The sequence below is a fragment of the Heterocephalus glaber genome, unplaced genomic scaffold (genome assembly GCF_053883595.1).
Source record: "Heterocephalus glaber isolate CG9 unplaced genomic scaffold, H.glaber_assembly_v1.0 deba00001457, whole genome shotgun sequence".
Lineage (NCBI taxonomy): Eukaryota > Metazoa > Chordata > Mammalia > Rodentia > Bathyergidae > Heterocephalus > Heterocephalus glaber.
This window is the reverse complement of record NW_028258305.1, coordinates 35824599-35842162: the sequence shown is the minus strand read 5'-3', so window position 1 is coordinate 35842162 and position 17564 is coordinate 35824599. Positions and strand designations below refer to the sequence as shown.

The window sequence follows — 17564 nt, the reverse complement described above, 5'->3', positions numbered from 1 at the left end:
GGATTCATACTAGTAAAACATAATGTAAAGTTAGAAGGAAATTAGACAAATACAGTATTTTAGCAATTCAAAAATAAGTTTTAAAAGGCAAAAGTCAAGTAATATAAGTTAAGGAAAGTTCTAAAATGAGAAAGATTACTTTTAGATGAAAATAGGGAGGGTCCATGTGCTTAATGAAAGAGTTTGATATTGGATTAGATCAGAAATTAAACATATGTTGAGCTCTAGTAGAAATAACGTAGGCTGTACTGATTTGTATATTTTTGGTTTTTTGAGGCAGAGTCTCACTGTGTAGCCCAGGCAGGCCTCATGCTCAGAGTAGACCTCTCTTGCCTCAGCCTCTCAAGTGCTGGGATTACACATGTTCACCACCACACCTCATTATCGCTTTACAATAAAATTTGTACTTCAATATATCTTGTGAGAATTTGGATTAATCTATTTCTTTCTGCTTATGTAAGATGCAGTTAACGCTTTTCTCAAAAGGTTTTGAAGATTTAATTTAAAAATTAAAATCAAATATGAACTTTGTTTTAGTCAAGAGATATTTATGTAATAGATGGACTTTCTTGTGCTGGGAAGAAGCTATTTTCCCACGGTAGCTGTCATTTTTTTACCTCATGGGGAGCCATAAGTTTTAAGGATTAATTTTTAAAAATCTTGAGATTATGTGTTTCAGTTTTGAAATAGAAGCAGATGATAGAGGTAAAAGCAATATCTGAACCTACTTAGCCATACATTTAAACTCAGTGTTAAAAACATTACCCAGAGGTAATGATGTGATGAGTTTGTAGACAAATTATCTAAAGCAGTAAACCATAATATCTTCATTAATTAAAGATAGTCCTGTATTGTTTATATCCCTTTGATTAAAATAGAAATAATGAAGTAATTTGCTTATTTGGTTGGTTACACCTTTGCCCCTGTAATTACTGTGAAGTACGTGTGTTGGGCAGTCTTCAGTTACTCTGTTTTTAGGTGAATATTAGAATATTTAAGTACTTTAAAAAATTATTTTGTGGAACAGATATTTTATGTTGAAATATATCTCCAGAACTAATTATGATGGAAGTATGATTCGATCTATAAATTTTTTCTTTTTTTATCTCCCCGGTACCAGGGATCAAACTCAGGACCTTGCGCTTGCAAGTCAGGCACTGTGCCATTGAGCTAAATCCCCGGCCCAGTAAATTTTCTTTTTATAAGTTCATAGTGAAAGTAACTGAAAGCTGCTGTATTGATTTTTTTTTTTAAGACCGAAATCTAGTTCACTTTTTGGTTTGTGTTTGTTCAATTTTCTCTCCTATAGCTTGCCCATCCTCTGTGTCTGTTGAAGTAAGTGCAGATGGGGTAAATATGCTACCTTTGTCTACACCTGTTGTCACAAGTGGTCTGACCTATATAAAAATCCAGCTTGTCAAAGCTGAGGTGGCTTCTGCTGTCTGCCTTAGACTCCATCGTCCACGAGATGCCAGCACATTAGGCCTTTCACAGATTAAATTATTGGGCCTCACCGCTTTTGGCACCACTTCTTCTGCAACAGTTAATAATCCCTTTCTTCCATCTGAAGATCAGGTATCCAAAACAAGGTATGCTTTATGTTTTACTCTACGAAACACTTTGTGGACTTCTTTTTTTCTCTGTTCATGCTGTGCTTGCTTTCTTTTTTAGGACTTAGGAAGTTATTTGCTCCATAAGTGTTTTTTATAATATCATGATTTTAATAGGCAGAATAGAGATAATATCGTGAAAGCAAAACCCTGAGACTTACTTAAGTTGAAATTTATGTGTGTTTAATCTTTTTTTTTTTCCTTTTTGGTACCAGGAACCGAACTCATGGCCTAGCGTTTACCAGGCAGGCGCTGTGCCACTGGGCTACATCCCCAGCTGGTGTGTTTAATCTTTGAGTTGACCCAAGTGTGGTATAATATATACCACATAAGTAGGTTCCAGTTGCTTTGATTATTGTCCATTACAGGGATTTTCAACAGGAATATGTCTGAACCAAAAAAATAAATAAAAAGATCATAGAAAGGGCCGGGGATTTAGCTCAGTGGTTTTGCCACCTGCTGCGCAAGTGCAAGGACCCGAGTTTGATCCCCAGTACCAAAAAAAAAAAAAAAAAGCTCACAGAAAGAGCAAACTGGTCTTATATGGTAATCCCCAAATTCTAGTTATTAAAAGATATATGTTTAACAAACACGAACATGAATATAAACTTTAACTAATGTTCTTCTGATAAATTTTGATGTTTAAAGTTTTTTAGATATTTCTTATTTTAAAATTTGACTGGTAGAAGGATTTCCTTTTTATTTTCAAGATCCCGAGACTTTTAAGTCTATGATCCTAATTGGTAGATATTAATATATATGTAAATATATACACATCTAAAAACAGTTCCTGCTTTATTAGTATACCATGTAAATCCTTTTGCTTTGTGTATTTCAGTATTGGGTGGTTACGGTTGTTACATCACTGTCTCACTCACATAAGTGATCTGGAAGGAATGATGGCAAGCGCAGCTGCACCTACTGCTAATTTGCTGCAAACGTGTGCTGCCTTACTGATGTCACCATACTGTGGAATGCATTCACCCAACATTGAAGTCGTGCTCGTAAAGATCGGACTGCAGTCCACTAGAATTGGCCTGAAACTTATAGACATTCTTCTGAGAAATTGTGCAGCATCTGGCGGTGATCCTACAGGTGACAACTTTTGATATTTTAAGTTTTTACAGACCCATAAAAAAACCAATGTTGTACTGTGTGATCTTTATGATTAACTTTCTGAAATTAATTTCTTATGGTTTAATTATATTTCGTTTGTTTTCTCTTGCTGAAATTTATAGAAGACTTACCTTTAATGAATAACTTTAAAAAATTAAACATATCTTTCTGCCTCAGATTTGCTTATTTAGAAAACTTTCCTTTTGCTCTTTTGTTGCAAGATTTGAATAGTCCTTTACTTTTTGGAAGACTGAATGGACTCTCTTCTGACTCTACGATAGATATTCTTTACCAGCTTGGTACAACTCAGGATCCTGGAACAAAAGACAGGTAAATGATGATCCTGTTTTTCATTTAAATACACACATGCACACAGTCATGCCATAGTGAATGGTACTTATAAATACTTTCTCCATAGAAGATCTCATAAAAGATAACATGTTTTTACATTGTACATCTGCCTATATACTTTGCATGGTGTAACTTTTTAAAGATTTTCATGAATATTAAATTTTTTCATGTATTTGGACATATTTTGAACAAATTTGAAATCAAGTAGAATTCTTAGTATTTCTTTTGAGAAACAAAATTGGAATAAAACATTTTTTAAGACAACCTTGTTATGATAGGATCCTTATTAGTGGTATCCTAATAATGCTATTTGAGGTAATACTAATTATATATAAATATAGAATTCATGTGGCCATAGTAGTTAATTTTTTGATAATGAAAATATTCTGTTATTACTTATTGCTTATAATACTCACTGAAAGCTTTTCATTAGACTTTTTACCCTATTTTTTCTGCCTCAGTACAAGATGCTAAATAACTAATATATGAACACTTTGACTAAAAGTTTTAGTGATTTCTACACATAGGTAATTTTGATGGGTTGCCCTAATATAGTTCTGCCTGAATCAGTAATAATTCCTGCCTCCAAAACAATAACTCCAAGAGCTTTGGAAACATTTTTATTGTTATAGTTTTAAGAAAGTATTTGCCATTCCCCATTTTATGTATATCACCAATATCAGAAGAATGTACTTATGATCTATGATTGTTAGAAATATAAGTAATTTCTGTACTAGAGATTATTACCTGATTTATGTTACCTTTTGATATTTTGATTATATTTAAGAGATTATTCTATATTAAATTATTAACAAAATTGTTAACTTTTTGGTGGGTACTCTGATCTCATAAGTTTGTGAACTTAATCCTTTTCACGATCCTGCTCACACACTAAATTGGATTAGAACTGAATCAAGTTTCCCTATAAGCTCAACATTGAATCTAACGATTGAATTTGATTCGGTTCTCGTCCAGTTTGGTTTGCAACCAGTCGTGGAAAGAATGAAGTTTGTGAACCGAGGTACCATTGTATTAATAACTGCTATAGCCTGCCATGGTGCTAGACACTAAAGAGCAAATTGAGTCCTTCTTTGTGCTTTCAGGATTGGGAAAGCAAAGCGTTGTCACTCAAAAAGAAGGAGACAGATTTCAGTGTATGGAATGAAGTACCAGGCAGTTAAAGGCATTCTGGGAAATACTGTTTATTCATAAATAATGCAATAATAGCTTTTACTTACATTTGACTAATTCTGTCTTCTTGATTAAAAGTGTAATTTGTTGTTTTGAACAATGTAATTTTATTTTTATCACAGTATCTTTAGAATATCAAGTAGGTTAGCTTTTGTATTGCATAAACCCATAAAATAACTATCACATTTAGAAATAGATTGGAGTAACATTTGAGCAGGTGAAAAACAATTTATGCCAAAATTGAATTATAGTGCATTAATCAGTTTGCTTACAATCTCTGAAAATTAATTTTTAAATATTTTATTGCAAGAAAACAAAACTTTATATTCTCTGACAATACTTTTCCAAATATGAATGCTTATCTTTTAAAACTGACACTAATGACAAGATTGTTGAATTCGTAGTGAATGAAATACTTTTTTCCCCTAGTTGCCTCATCATCCCACTCTTTCTCTGAGTTGTTTTTATTTACTGTTGTATGAAATTGAGAGAAGGAAAGAGAGAGAGGTATTATATGCCATCCACCCTTATTTCAGAGAGAGAGAGAAATGTTATGTACCATCTACCGTTATTTCTTTTAACCTGAACCACAGAATACTATGGTCTAAATAATTTGAAAGGAAACAAACCAAATATAAACATAATATTTTAAGAACTTGACAAGTTCTTTGTTTTTTATATAAAAAAGTATATTCTTTGTTTTTTATTTAAACTCTAAAGCATTATTTCCTTCTAAAGCCCTTTGTTTTCAGTAGTGATACAAAATTGTGCATGTTTTATTGGTCCCAGCTCCAGGGAACTAAGATTAGCATAACACTTGAAAAAGTATATGTTGAGGGTATGGTCTTTTAGAGTGGGTGAGGGTGAATGATTGCTACTAGTATTTAATGCTTGAGGTCCAGGGATGTGAAACATGATGTATTTCATGAGATTTTATATAATGAAGAATTAGACCCAGATCACTGGGTAGCGTACATTTGTTGTAAGATGAGAGAAAATTTATAGGAGAAAGTTTAAAATGTGTACCCTATAATTCTAGATATTTATATGTGCCATAAGTAAAGTAAGACATAATTAGCACTTATTTCCTGAATCATAGTTGTTTTCTCAAAACTTCTTATCATTTGAAGTTGTTAAGATTAATGAAAAATTGGAATTGCTTTGTCCTTCTTGGTTATAAATTCTTTTCCCTCCTATTTTAGATTGAAATGATCAAGAATAGTTACTATATTACTCTCATAACTACCTTTTTTACATGTAAAAGTCAGATGTTGCTTATATCATTATTGATTGTTGGAATTCAATTTCTTCTTTTAAGAATTCAGGCCTTGTTAAAATGGGTCAGTGATTCTGCAAGAGTGGCTGCAATGAAAAGAAGTGGCAGGGTGAACTACATGTGTCCTAGCTCTTCAACAATAGAGTATGGTCTTCTCATGCCATCACCTTCTCATTTGCACTGTGTAGCAGCAATTCTTTGGCATAGTTATGAACTGCTTGTAGAATATGATCTACCAGCACTGTTGGACCAGGAGCTCTTTGAGTAAGTATGATTACAAAGCTCTTTTCCCTCCCAGTACTAGGTCACTTTGGGTTTTCACTTGATTAAAAGTATTAAAATACTTTGAAAAACACACATACAGCCAGTTTAAAATGAGGTATCACACCTCTTGCTTTTTGCTTTTTCTGCCATGCTGGTGGCCAACTCATGGCTTCATACGTACTATGCAAGCATTCCACCACTGAGCTGCACTCCCGTCTTATCTTCATATATTAGCAACACTGCTTCTCTTACCTGAAATCAAAATGCTTCATGTCGGTGTTTCTGAGGTTCATTATGTTTATTCTCTTTTAAAAATTTAATGTAATTGTATTATTATTCTTTTTTATGAGTATGTATACATAATATATGTCTTCGTTCTTTTCACTTCCTCTCCCCTGTATTTATTTTCACAGATTTACTCATGAGGTTCTTTTATCTTTAATGTATAACTTTGGAGGAAAAGCATAACTTTGAAAGGCCACTTTCTATATAATCCTTGCAACAGATAGTTTCCATTCACTCACGCTCCTTCACTATACTTGGCTAAGGCTCTGATGAACTTATTCCTTGATAACAGTAGCATACAGAAGGCAAACTTTTTGTTCTCTAATCTGTGATCTTCATATTTGGCCCTTATAGTTGTTATAGACCATGACCTAATTAATGAAGCTTGCCAATAGTTTTCCATTTGCACACAGGAACTTCTATGATCTTCATGACAAATTTAACCTAAACATTTCTTTAGTGTAATTTGTTTTTGTTACGTCTTTTGTGAGGATATATGATGATGATAGAAACATTTTAATACAAGTTGATTTTCTGAATTCATATGAGAAATCTAACCTAACATCTACCTAAATTCTTAAATAATGTATATATTATAACCCCTGACACTACAGTGTCACATTATTTAATGTCAAATAAACTATATTTTTGTCAGACTATATTTGATCTCTAATAAAAATATTTGAAAAGATGAATTCTTTCTTATTAAAATATATGATTAATGTGGTATGTTTTATTTCCCTAGGTTACTTTTCAATTGGTCCATGTCTCTCCCCTGCAACATGGTTTTGAAGAAAGCTGTTGACAGTCTACTTTGTTCAATGTGTCACATACATCCAAATTATTTCTCCTTGCTCATGGGCTGGATGGGAATTACTCCTCCTCCAGTGCAGTGTCACCACAGACTGTCCATGACAGATGATAGCAAAAAGCAGGATCTTACTTCATCTTTAACAGATGACTCTAAAAATGCACAAGCACCTCTCACACTAACTGAATCTCATCTGGCAACCCTTGCTTCCTCTTCTCAGTCTCCAGAAGCTATCAAACAGTTATTAGACTCTGGTTTGCCTTCTCTTCTTGTGAGAAGTCTGGCTAGTTTTTGCTTTAGCCAGATTTCCTACTCAGAAAGCATTGCTCAGTCAATAGATATTTTCCAGGATAAACTCAGGCGGCATCATGTTCCACAACATTGTAGTAAGTTGCCTATTACAGCCGACCTGGTTGCTCCTATTCTTAGGTTTTTGACAGAAGTTGGCAACAGCCACATTATGAAAGATTGGCTTGGTGGTTCTGAAGTCAATCCACTATGGACAGCACTTCTGTTTTTATTGTGTCATTCTGGGTCAGCTTCCGGAGGACATCATTTAATTGCACAACAGACAAATGCAAGATCAACATCTCTTTCTTCAGCTGCTACAACAGGATTGACAACTCAACAGCGGACAGCAATTGAGAATGCAACAGTTGCATTCTTTCTGCAGTGCATCTCATGCCATCCTAATAATCAAAAGCTGATGGCACAGGTAAGAGAAGAAACACTATCTGGGATTTTAGTTGTTGTATTATTTTAATAAAATGTTGCATAACATTGGTGGAATTAGGTGAGAGCCACATATTAAGGCAAGATTATGGTAAAGTTTGGGGATAAGTGCATTTGAGGATCTGAATTTAAATCATAATTAAAGTACTAATATAGTATCTTGCCAAAATATATGGTCCCATGAATCAGATATTCATTATGGTGAAAGATGATTGAGAAATTCATGGAGAATGTAGCTACATACCCCTCCCAAACGCTCTCAATTAAAAGGAACAAACCCCAAAGAATAATACTTTAGGTAGTAGAATAGATTTGACCAATAAACAGTGGCTGGTATATGTCATAATTTTCATTTAGGCATTTCATTTTGATGTAGCTTGACTGATGTCACTATTGGTGTACTCTTTATTACACAGGCATTAGAGTAGGTTTTAGATACGAGACTGGGTAAATCTCATAACAGTACAATTTATTGTGTTCAGCCTCTGTGACCAAAAATCTGAAAATGTAGAATTATTTGCCAGGCATGGTGGTGCATGCCTGTAGTCCCAGCACTTGGGAGACTGGGATCACTGCAAGTTCAAGACTAGCCTGGGCTACATAGTGAGTTTAAGGACACCCTGAACTGCATTCTGAGATCCTGTCTCAAAAAAAAAAGAAGAAAGGTAAAATTATTTTAACAGTAATTCTAGTGGCTATTTGGAAAATTTTGTGGTTTTCTGGCTTAATACCTAAAATGAAGCTAGTAACGCCTGCCTCATAAGATTTTCTAGACAAGATGAAATATTGTTGATGGATATAAAAAGATGGCTGTAAAGTACCTGGCGTAGAGTCTCTCTGAAGCAGAGGAAACACTCATAAATAGCAGTCAACTTCTTTTTTCCCCCTGCCTATTTAATAGCTCTTGTCAAATTTTATTAGTGTCTAGAAGGATAACAATAAAAACCTTTATAAATTATCGAATACTTTATTAAGAGGAACAAGATACTTTAATGCCTATGGTAGCTAATTGTTGAGAAAATACTGCTCTGCTTTTAATGTCACTAATTAAAAGTGAATGCCTGAAAAAAAAGGTGAATGCTTAATTTACCAACTTCAACCAAGGGCAGGGTATGAATATTTTGAAAACTTGACTTGTGTGTATTAGTAGCCTGAATTGTTTCTTTCATCATTTTATCGTAAATTATAATCTGGATCTTACTAAGTCTTTGTTTTGTATTTTAGTATACTTTAAGAAATAATTATTATTGTATTGTAACCACATTTTTATTGACCAAAGGCAAAAATAAATTGATTGTGTTAGGTATTTCTTATGTGAGACTCTACTAAAGAGTAATTCCTCTTTCCTACATAAATGTTTCTTATACTTTTAACTTTTTATCTGCTTTATGCATATATTTTAGGATAAAATTTCTTCTTGGTGCCTTGATGTGTTAAAATACACTTGTTAGTCCTCATTCTTAATAATTCTTGTTTATTCTTCAAAATAATGAAGCTGCAATTTTTGTATTAAGGTTTTTAAATCTCTTGCCTTGCTAGGTTCTCTGTGAACTATTTCAGACATCTTCTCAAAGAGGGAACCTTCCAACATCTGGGAACATTTCAGGGTTTATACGAAGACTGTTTTTACAGTTGATGCTGGAGGATGAGAAAGTAACAATGTTTCTTCAATCTCCTTGCCCAGTGAGTATTTAACAGTTGAATTTTTATGAGAGTCTGTGTGTTACTATGTCTTATAGTTTTCATCTAATATAAAAAACTGCAACAAGTATAAACTTTATATAATGACAAGACTTAGAAGTCTTTATGATAACCCATTACCACACCTGCCCTAGAATAACGTAATTATGCCATTTATCGTGTAGTATGATTTGCTTTTGGGAAAAAGTGATATATTGTTAGGTAAGATACTATGAATGCAAAAGTTTACCAATATATCATATGGCCAGTGTACCACATTTAAACAAAAACTTTTTATGTTTTATTAAACTTTTTATTTTTTATACACTTTTGAATTTATTTCATAATGATGCACATTCTAAAGAGTTGACTTCATTTATTTAATTTTTGATTTTGTTTTTCAGTTGTACAAGGGCAGAATTAATGCAACTAGCCATGTCATCCAGCACCCAATGTATGGAGCAGGACACAAGTTTCGTACTCTTCATTTGCCAGTCTCAACAACTTTATCAGATGTTCTTGACAGAGTATCAGGCAAGTCAGATTTAAATACGAATTTTTTGTTAACTTTAGGTGTATATGGAATTTGATTAATTTTATAACCTTACCTGCTTCCACTCAACATTCATTCAGTGACTAGAAAAAGTCAAAACATCTTGATATAGTTCAGAGTGTGAAAAGAAGCCAATCAAGTGGACAAAATGTGTAATACATTTAGTCACTAGTAGCCCTTTTGCTATGATGTATGTTATGTAATGACAAAATGAACAACTAGATATGCAGACAAGCCAGTGAAAGCTGTTGATGGAATTTTCCTGTAGTAAATCACTTGGTCATTTTATAGTCGGTAAATTACAGAGTATTTGATTGGATGACAGAATTCTTTTGGATTCTTTTTGTTTCTGTTTCATTGTGAGACAGGGTCTCAGTATGTAGTCTAGGTTGGCCTCAATCTTGCTATCCTGCTACGTCAGCCTTCTGTTTAAAAATTATTAATTAATTTTTTTTCCCCAGTACCGGGGATTGAACACATGACCTTGTGCTTGGAAGGCAGGGACGGCACCACAGAGTGCCTGTTTGCACTGCCTGTTTGCAGTACGTAATCTTTACATTCCTTGTGTGGAGTTGGTGCCTGTACATACACATCTTAATTTGTCTTTCCATCTATGTCCCCCTACTTTCTCCACCATCCCTCCATCTCATGATCCCCTTCCCATTTAAGAAAGACCTAACTCCATATTTATTATCTATATTTATTTTGCTCTTTTAAAAAAATAATTGAGTTTCTAATATGAGAGAAATCATGCAATGTGTAAGCTTGTGAATCTGATTTATTTCATTTAACATTATGGTCTCACAGTACATCTGTTTTCCTACAAATGACTATCTTTATGGCCAAGTATTACTATATTATGCGTAAATACCACATTTTCTTCATCCATTCATTTGTTGATGGACATATAGGCTGCTTCCAAGATTTAGAGTTATTGTGAATAGTGATGTGATAAACATGGTGTATGCATATGTCATTGTAATATGGTATCTGTAACTCTTGATAAGATACCTAAAAGGGGAATAGCTGTGTTAAATAGAATATCTACTTTTAGGTTCTCTCTTTTTTGGTACTGGGGATCAAACTTGGGACCTTGTACTTGTGAAGCGGGCGCCAGAACCACTGAGCTAAATCCCCAGCCCTACTTTTAGTTTCTTGAGGAATCTCTATACTGACTTCCATGGTGGTTGTACTACAGGTAGTTCACATTCCTACAAACAATATAAAAGGGTTTTTTCCCCTGTAACCTTGGCAGCATTTGTTATTATTTGATTTCTTAATGGTAGCCATTCTTTCTGGGGTAAGGTGGAATCTCAAGGTTGTTTTAATCAGCATTTCTCTAATGGCCAGTCATGTTGAGCATTTCTTCATGTATTTGTTGGCCATTTGTACTTCTATGAAGTGTCTATTCATTTTAGTTTTCCATTCTAGACATTAGTCTAGACATTAGTCTTCTGTTTGAGAGCTAGCAAAAAGATGTTCCGATTCTATAGCTTTTCTTTTCATTCTGTTGGTTGTTTCTTTTGCTGTGCAGAAGCTTTTTAAATTTGATATGATCCTATTTGTTCTTGGCACTATTTCTTGTTCAGAAAGTTCTTGACTATGCCTATAACTTCAGGAGATTTTTCCTCATTGTTTCTTTTCTTTCTCTTTTTTTCCCCTTATTAGCTATTTATTTTGTAAAATGAAGAGATACAATTGTCTCTAGATACATGAAGTTTTTGTTTTCCATATTCCTCTCTTAGTTTCCAAAGTGTTAGTGGAGAATACATATTTCAGTAAGATACGTTAGTTTTTTGAACTAAGTTGTAGTAGAAAAACTTCCATTCTTAACTGAGATATTTGTTAGGCCAAAAAAAGTCCTCTGTAAACAGGGCAGCCAAATGATAGGCTAAAGCAGAAACCACACATTGCCCCATTACAGCCTATAAGCTCCCATCCTGGAAGTGCTAACTGGCAGCAGTAAAGCTGAATCCATTACTCCATGTCCACTTCAGGTGTTGTTGAAGAAATTGCACTTTTCACCCAAGGTACTGGTTCTGGTACATATGGATCATAAGTCCATTTAGGGAAAACTCGTTTATAGAGGTTCATCAGTATTGTGTCCTGAGATTTTAGTTTCCCATGAAAAGTACATTTCATGTGGCCATGGGTGCCTAACGGCTCCTTGATGTGTCCCCTGCAGCCCCACTTTGTCCTCAGTTCCACCGGTTTAAACCACAGTACATCCTCTGTACCAAAGAACATGTAATGCACAACTGCCATCTTCGTAAAAATTTTGAAAGGATGACCACTCAGAACAACTCTCTTGATGACCATTCAGTCTGGATCCACTGACAACAGATGCCCTGTAGCAATGAGGCTGTGTATTCCATTGCTTTTCTGCTTGAAAAGCAGCACAGATGCAGGAGAAAAAATAATTGGTGCATATACTGTTGACACCACGGCTGCATCAGCAGTCAGAAATCTCTGAAATTTGTGTTTATCCGCTGCAGTGTGCTGAGAAAATAAAGGCGAGGCTCGAAAGCGTCTGAATCCACACTGGAAGATCAGTTCCTCTTTGGCTTTCCCAGGTTCAGTGTTGCCAGGGTTCTGGCTCACCACCATGTTCAATACTGACATCTTCTGTTCATGAGGTAGCAAAGAAGATGCAATCAAAGGTGGTCCTCTCCTGAAGTTCCCAGCCACTGAGACAAGGACTTCAGAGACATGAAGTGTGACATACTAGCCAACCTGAGCTCCTGCAGCCTCTTTTTCCTCAGTCTCTTTAAAGATGTGTCTCCTAGTATTAGTAAAGTTCTGAAACTGAAAGATAGGAGCATAATCTCGAGGAAGGTTTTCCTTAGGATCCCATGGAGATGTCCGAAAGCTCTTGAGGCCTCTATTTCTGAAATCGAATTCTAGCAGCCACATCACGGGGTGTGTCCATTTCATCTGGAAACATCTCTTCCAGTCTTTCTTGTTTATATTTCTCTAACATTTTTTTCCTCAGCCTCTTCCTCCATTTTCTCATCATACAGATCATCATGCACAGATTCCCCTATTGTCATAGTTTCACATTCTTCATCCTGTTCTTCACTACCCTCATCCTGAGACTCCTCTTCCATAAAATTCTCATGTTCTGTATCATCATAGTCATCTCCTTCCCCACAACTTTGATCATCTTCATCCAAAATCCATTCAGCTTGGTAACTGCATGTTCCTTTGGGGACATTCTTTACCACCTTGGAGCTTTCCTTCAGCAAGTCCTTTGCCTCACTCAGCTGCTCCTCAGTGGGCCAAGTTTGCTCCCCATCCATTGGGTCTGGGATAACCTCTGCTTGCAAAGACTCCTGTCTGCCAGGGTCTGCCTTCATTAGGACCTTAAGGTCTTCCATATCAGCTACAGCTTCTTTACCACAAATCTCCACTGCCATGCCTGGGTCCTTCTGAGATTTAATCACTCTAAGATTTAAAGGGAAAGGGTCCATGGCGGCATCTATCTGTTCCATTTCAGAATAACCATGTCTAATGATATGCAGCAAGCTGTTTACATTCAGAGTCTGCCCACGAACATAGCCTGAGATTTTCAAGGTGCCTAACCAGTTACTCTCTTCACTAGGCACAAAATCAGCAGCATAAGCAAACAAGTAGGCCTCCTGATCTCAAAAAGCAAGATGCTGTTGCTTTTGGTTAGCCAACTGCCTAAGCAGCATCCCTGCCTCCTGTTGAGTGTTTAACAAGAAGAGTTTGTCATCAAGAAAGCGCTTCTTCACTACTTTACTTAGCTTCTTTCTGGAACCTAATTGCTTCTTTGGTGGGAGGCCAGAAACCCCTTGGACAGCTAGTGTACAGGTGGGAAGCCCCAGAACAAAAAGGCAGGAAAGGCAGTAATCCCCAGTGCTGTCCCAGCCTTCTAGTGGATCAAGGAGGAACAGGATGGTATCAGCCACTTTAGCCATGTCTAACACTGTGTGCAGATCCCCAGGCTTTGCAGATGTAAAAAACCACCGATGTTTCAAATGGGGGCACAGCAGCATAAAGCAATGGGTGCTGTCCCACTCCTGCAGGTGCACAGTTCCTGTGTCCCTATCCTGCAGCAGGCGAAGGGCTTCAGGCAAGGAAATTCTGTTATGCAAAGGCACCACCAGCACCTGATGAGGAGCCCCATCTTTGCTGCCTAGCTGTCTCTTCTTGGCCAGAACCTCCTCCTTTTTCTGCTTTCGGAGCTCGCTGGCACAATGCCTCTGGTCTACTCTGCTGAGCTCCTTTTTCACCTTCTTGCATAGGATTTTCAGTCCTACATGGCTCTTGCCATCCCTCTGTGCCACATCATTGTTTTTTTTCTAATATTAAGTGCTCTGATCCATTTTGATTTTAATTTAGTATATGGTGAAAGATACTGTATCCGACACCTTGTCCAGTAGCTGCAAATGTTCCTGAAGGTGGACCAAATAACTTCATCTCATCATCAAAGTGTTGGAACCACACAAAAATAGTGGTCTCACAATAAGAATCACTCTAGTGATTGTGAACAAGGTGAAGAAAGCACCCCAAGGGTTATACTTTTACTTAAGAAATACCCAAGCAAACTGACATGTAAACACTGGCCAGCTACAGGAGATAACTGTGGCATCTGGGAGGGACATTGTCTGTAGAGCACAGTATGTAAGGGTCATGAAGTAGAACCAAAGAATCTTCAGAGAATGGGGAAATTTCATTGAGCTTTTTGGCTTATAAACCCAGTTTTTCCATGTGTTAGGCAAAGGACAATAACTAGCATTTGGAATACAGAAACGGATTGATTTCTGCAGCATGAATGTCGTATACTTTTAAAAACAGAGGCCACTGAGAAAAGGAAGGCAGACAATTATATGTAAAACAAGTCAAAGTCTAGGACATAGTGCTTTCTCGTTGGCTTCTAGCTCTGCTCGAGACTCCTGGCGAGGGAGGGCATTGCCAAGACTTGCCCTGGCTGAGCACCCCAGTCACGTAAGTGCCCACAGCCTACTCATTGGCGCTCAAAGGCATAGGTTCCATCAGTGACAGCCCAGGCTCCCCTAGATTGTAGGACTCCCCTCCAGACTATTGGACTCTCTCCTGGGTCCCCATCTCATGACCTGCGTTCTCCCCATGGACAGCACGCCTTCTGGCACCAGCCTCTTTAGTGTTTTATTCATGAAAGGATGTTGGCTCTTCTCACAGGCTTTTTCTGCATATATTGAGATGATCATGTGATTTTTGTCATGTTGAACTATGCTTGAATCCCTGAACTGAAGCCTAATTCATCATGATGTATGATCTTTTTGATGATTTGATACATTGTTTGCTAGCATCTTGTTGAGGATTTTTGCATCTATATTCATTGAAGAGATTGGTGTGTAGTTCTCTCTCTTTTTTTGTATTTGGTACTGGGTATTGAACTCAGGACCTTATGCTTGTGAGGCAGGCATGGCACCACTGAACTAAATCCCCGGCCCCTAGTTCTCTTTTTAAATTGGATCTTTGTGTCGTTTTGGAATCTGAGTAGTGGTTCATCCAGGAATGACTTTTGGAGTATTTTTTCCCCTTTCAATTTTTTTTTTTTTTTTTGGTACCAGGCATTGAACTCGGGTCCATGCACTTGCGCAGCAGGTGGCAAAATCACTGAGCTAAATCCCTGGCCCTCCCCTTTAATTTCATTAAAGAGCTTGAGGATTATTGATGTTCAATCTCTCTGAAGTTCTTATAGAATTTGGTAGTGAATCCATAGGCCTTTCTTGGTTGGTAGGTTTTTTATTACTGCTTCAGTATTATTGCCTGTTAATAAATTATTCCAGATTTTAAGTCTTCTTGGTTCAGTTTTGTTAATTCATATGTATCTAGGAATGTATTCATTTCTTCTGAATTATCCAATTTATTGGCATACAGATTTGCCAAGTAGCTGTTAATAATCTTTTTTATTTCATCTGTGTCTGTTATGATTTCACCTTTTAAAATTTCTAATTGAGCCGGGGAATTAGCTCAGTGGTTCCGGCGCCTGCCTCGCAAGTGCAAGGTCCTGAGTTCAATCCCCAGTACCAAAAAAGAAAAAAAAAAAGTACATTGTAAAACTTCTAATTGAGCTGATTTGGGTATTTCCTCACCTTCTTTTGGATTACATTGGCTAAAGGTTTGTCTATTTGTTTTTTCTTTCAGCTCTTTGATTCATTGAGTTCTTGTATATTTTTGTTGTTTGCTTTGGTTTTAATCACATTGATTTCTGCTCTGATTCTTATAATTTTCTTCCTTGTACTAGCTTTGGATTTGGATTGTTCTTGTTTTTCTAGGAAGGACCTTGATGTGCATTGTTAATTATTTATTTGGGCTTGCTGTTTTTGTGATATGGGCATACACAGTTATAAACTTCCTTTTTAGGACTGGTTTCCTTGTGTCCCATAAATTCTGGTGTATTGTACTGGCATTATCATTTTTTTCCCTAGAAATGCCTTATTTCTTTGATTTCTTATGTGGCCTATTGTTTATTTAAAAGTGTGTTGTTTAGTTTCCATACATGATTTCTGTGTTTTCTTTTGTCAGTAGTTTCTAGTTACGTTGCAGTATGATCTGAAAATATGCATGGTATGGTTCTAGTTCTTTCACATGTACTAAAACTTGCTTCATTGGATAGTGTCTAATCAATTTTGGAGAAAGTTCTATATGCTGCTGATGTTACCTCAATGTTAGGGGTAATATCCTGTAAAATCATCTGAAAGACTGCTTCCCTTGTTAATGTTTTGGAAAAACAAAGTATTTTGTATATTTTTTTAAACAGATACTCCGAGTATCACAGCTAAACTAATTAGTGAACAAAAAGATGACAAAGAAAAGAAAAACCATGAAGAAAAAGAAAAAGTTAAGGCAGAAAATGGATTTCAGGACAATTACAGTGTTGTTGTTGCCTCTGGTATGCTTTGTGCTTTTTAGACTTCTTATTTTGGTTCAATTTCTCAAAATATGATTTGTATTTATAGTAAAATCTATAAGATTACAGATCCTATGTATGTAGTAGAATGCAGTTTGTGCAAATAAGTGTAATAGATCTTGCATTAATTTTTCTCTGGGACAGGTTAGATACATCTACATAGAGCTCTCCAAATTGAAAAGTAATCTATATGGAGACTGTTCATTTGAGCCGAAATCATTTTTAAGAAAAAATATTCCAGGTTCTTTATTTTAATATCTATCACTTTAGCTTGGTCTTTAGGGTTTTTTTTCTTTTTTTTTTTTTCCGCAAAACATTTATTGGTACATTTTAGATATACATCATAACATTGATCATAGGGAATCTGTACCTGTACATAATATATCTTGCTTCCTTTTTTCCCCCATCCCCCCCATCAATCTCTCTTCCCCTCCTATGGACAAAGAGCTAAAATCATTTCAATTAAAGAAATAACCCTCTAAAATTATCAGTTATCCTTGCTCCTTCTTCTGCTTCCTCAACTTAATACTAAAATCTTACATTTCATCAATTTTATATGAATATATAAATGAAAACTAGTAAATACTTTTTAATTTTTTTCATCCTTTTGGGGGGGTAACAGGGATAGAACTCAAGACCTCATGCTTGCCAGGCAAGTGCAGTGCCTTTGAGCTACATCCCTGGCTTTCACCCTTTCTTTTTTAAACAAGGAGTTTACGCAAAAACTCCTAAACACTTTGTGGCCTTCTGGGGCAAAGTACATCATCAAGCTT

The 17564-nt window shown here is 35.9% G+C and overlaps 1 protein-coding gene and 1 pseudogene across 14 annotated transcripts in view; one reads left to right on the top strand and one right to left on the bottom strand.

The window, feature by feature from the left end:
• Positions 1 to 17564, top strand: part of Birc6 (baculoviral IAP repeat containing 6) — a 243878-nt gene that overhangs the window by 135493 nt on the left and 90821 nt on the right. For all 14 annotated transcript variants that reach the window (XR_015453010.1, XM_087216157.1, XM_087216155.1 and 11 more), the window contains 8 exons: positions 1310 to 1589; positions 2449 to 2705; positions 2948 to 3056; positions 5587 to 5808; positions 6839 to 7619; positions 9176 to 9319; positions 9721 to 9850; positions 16642 to 16773. Coding sequence is in view for 13 of the 14 variants with exons in the window: in XM_087216157.1 (XP_087072283.1) it covers positions 1310 to 1589; positions 2449 to 2705; positions 2948 to 3056; positions 5587 to 5808; positions 6839 to 7619; positions 9176 to 9319; positions 9721 to 9850; positions 16642 to 16773 (2055 nt within the window). In the remaining variant the exon portion in view is untranslated. The remainder of the gene's footprint in view (positions 1 to 1309; positions 1590 to 2448; positions 2706 to 2947; positions 3057 to 5586; positions 5809 to 6838; positions 7620 to 9175; positions 9320 to 9720; positions 9851 to 16641; positions 16774 to 17564) is intronic.
• LOC106008879 (pre-rRNA-processing protein TSR1 homolog pseudogene) lies at positions 11847 to 16447 on the bottom strand (annotated as a pseudogene).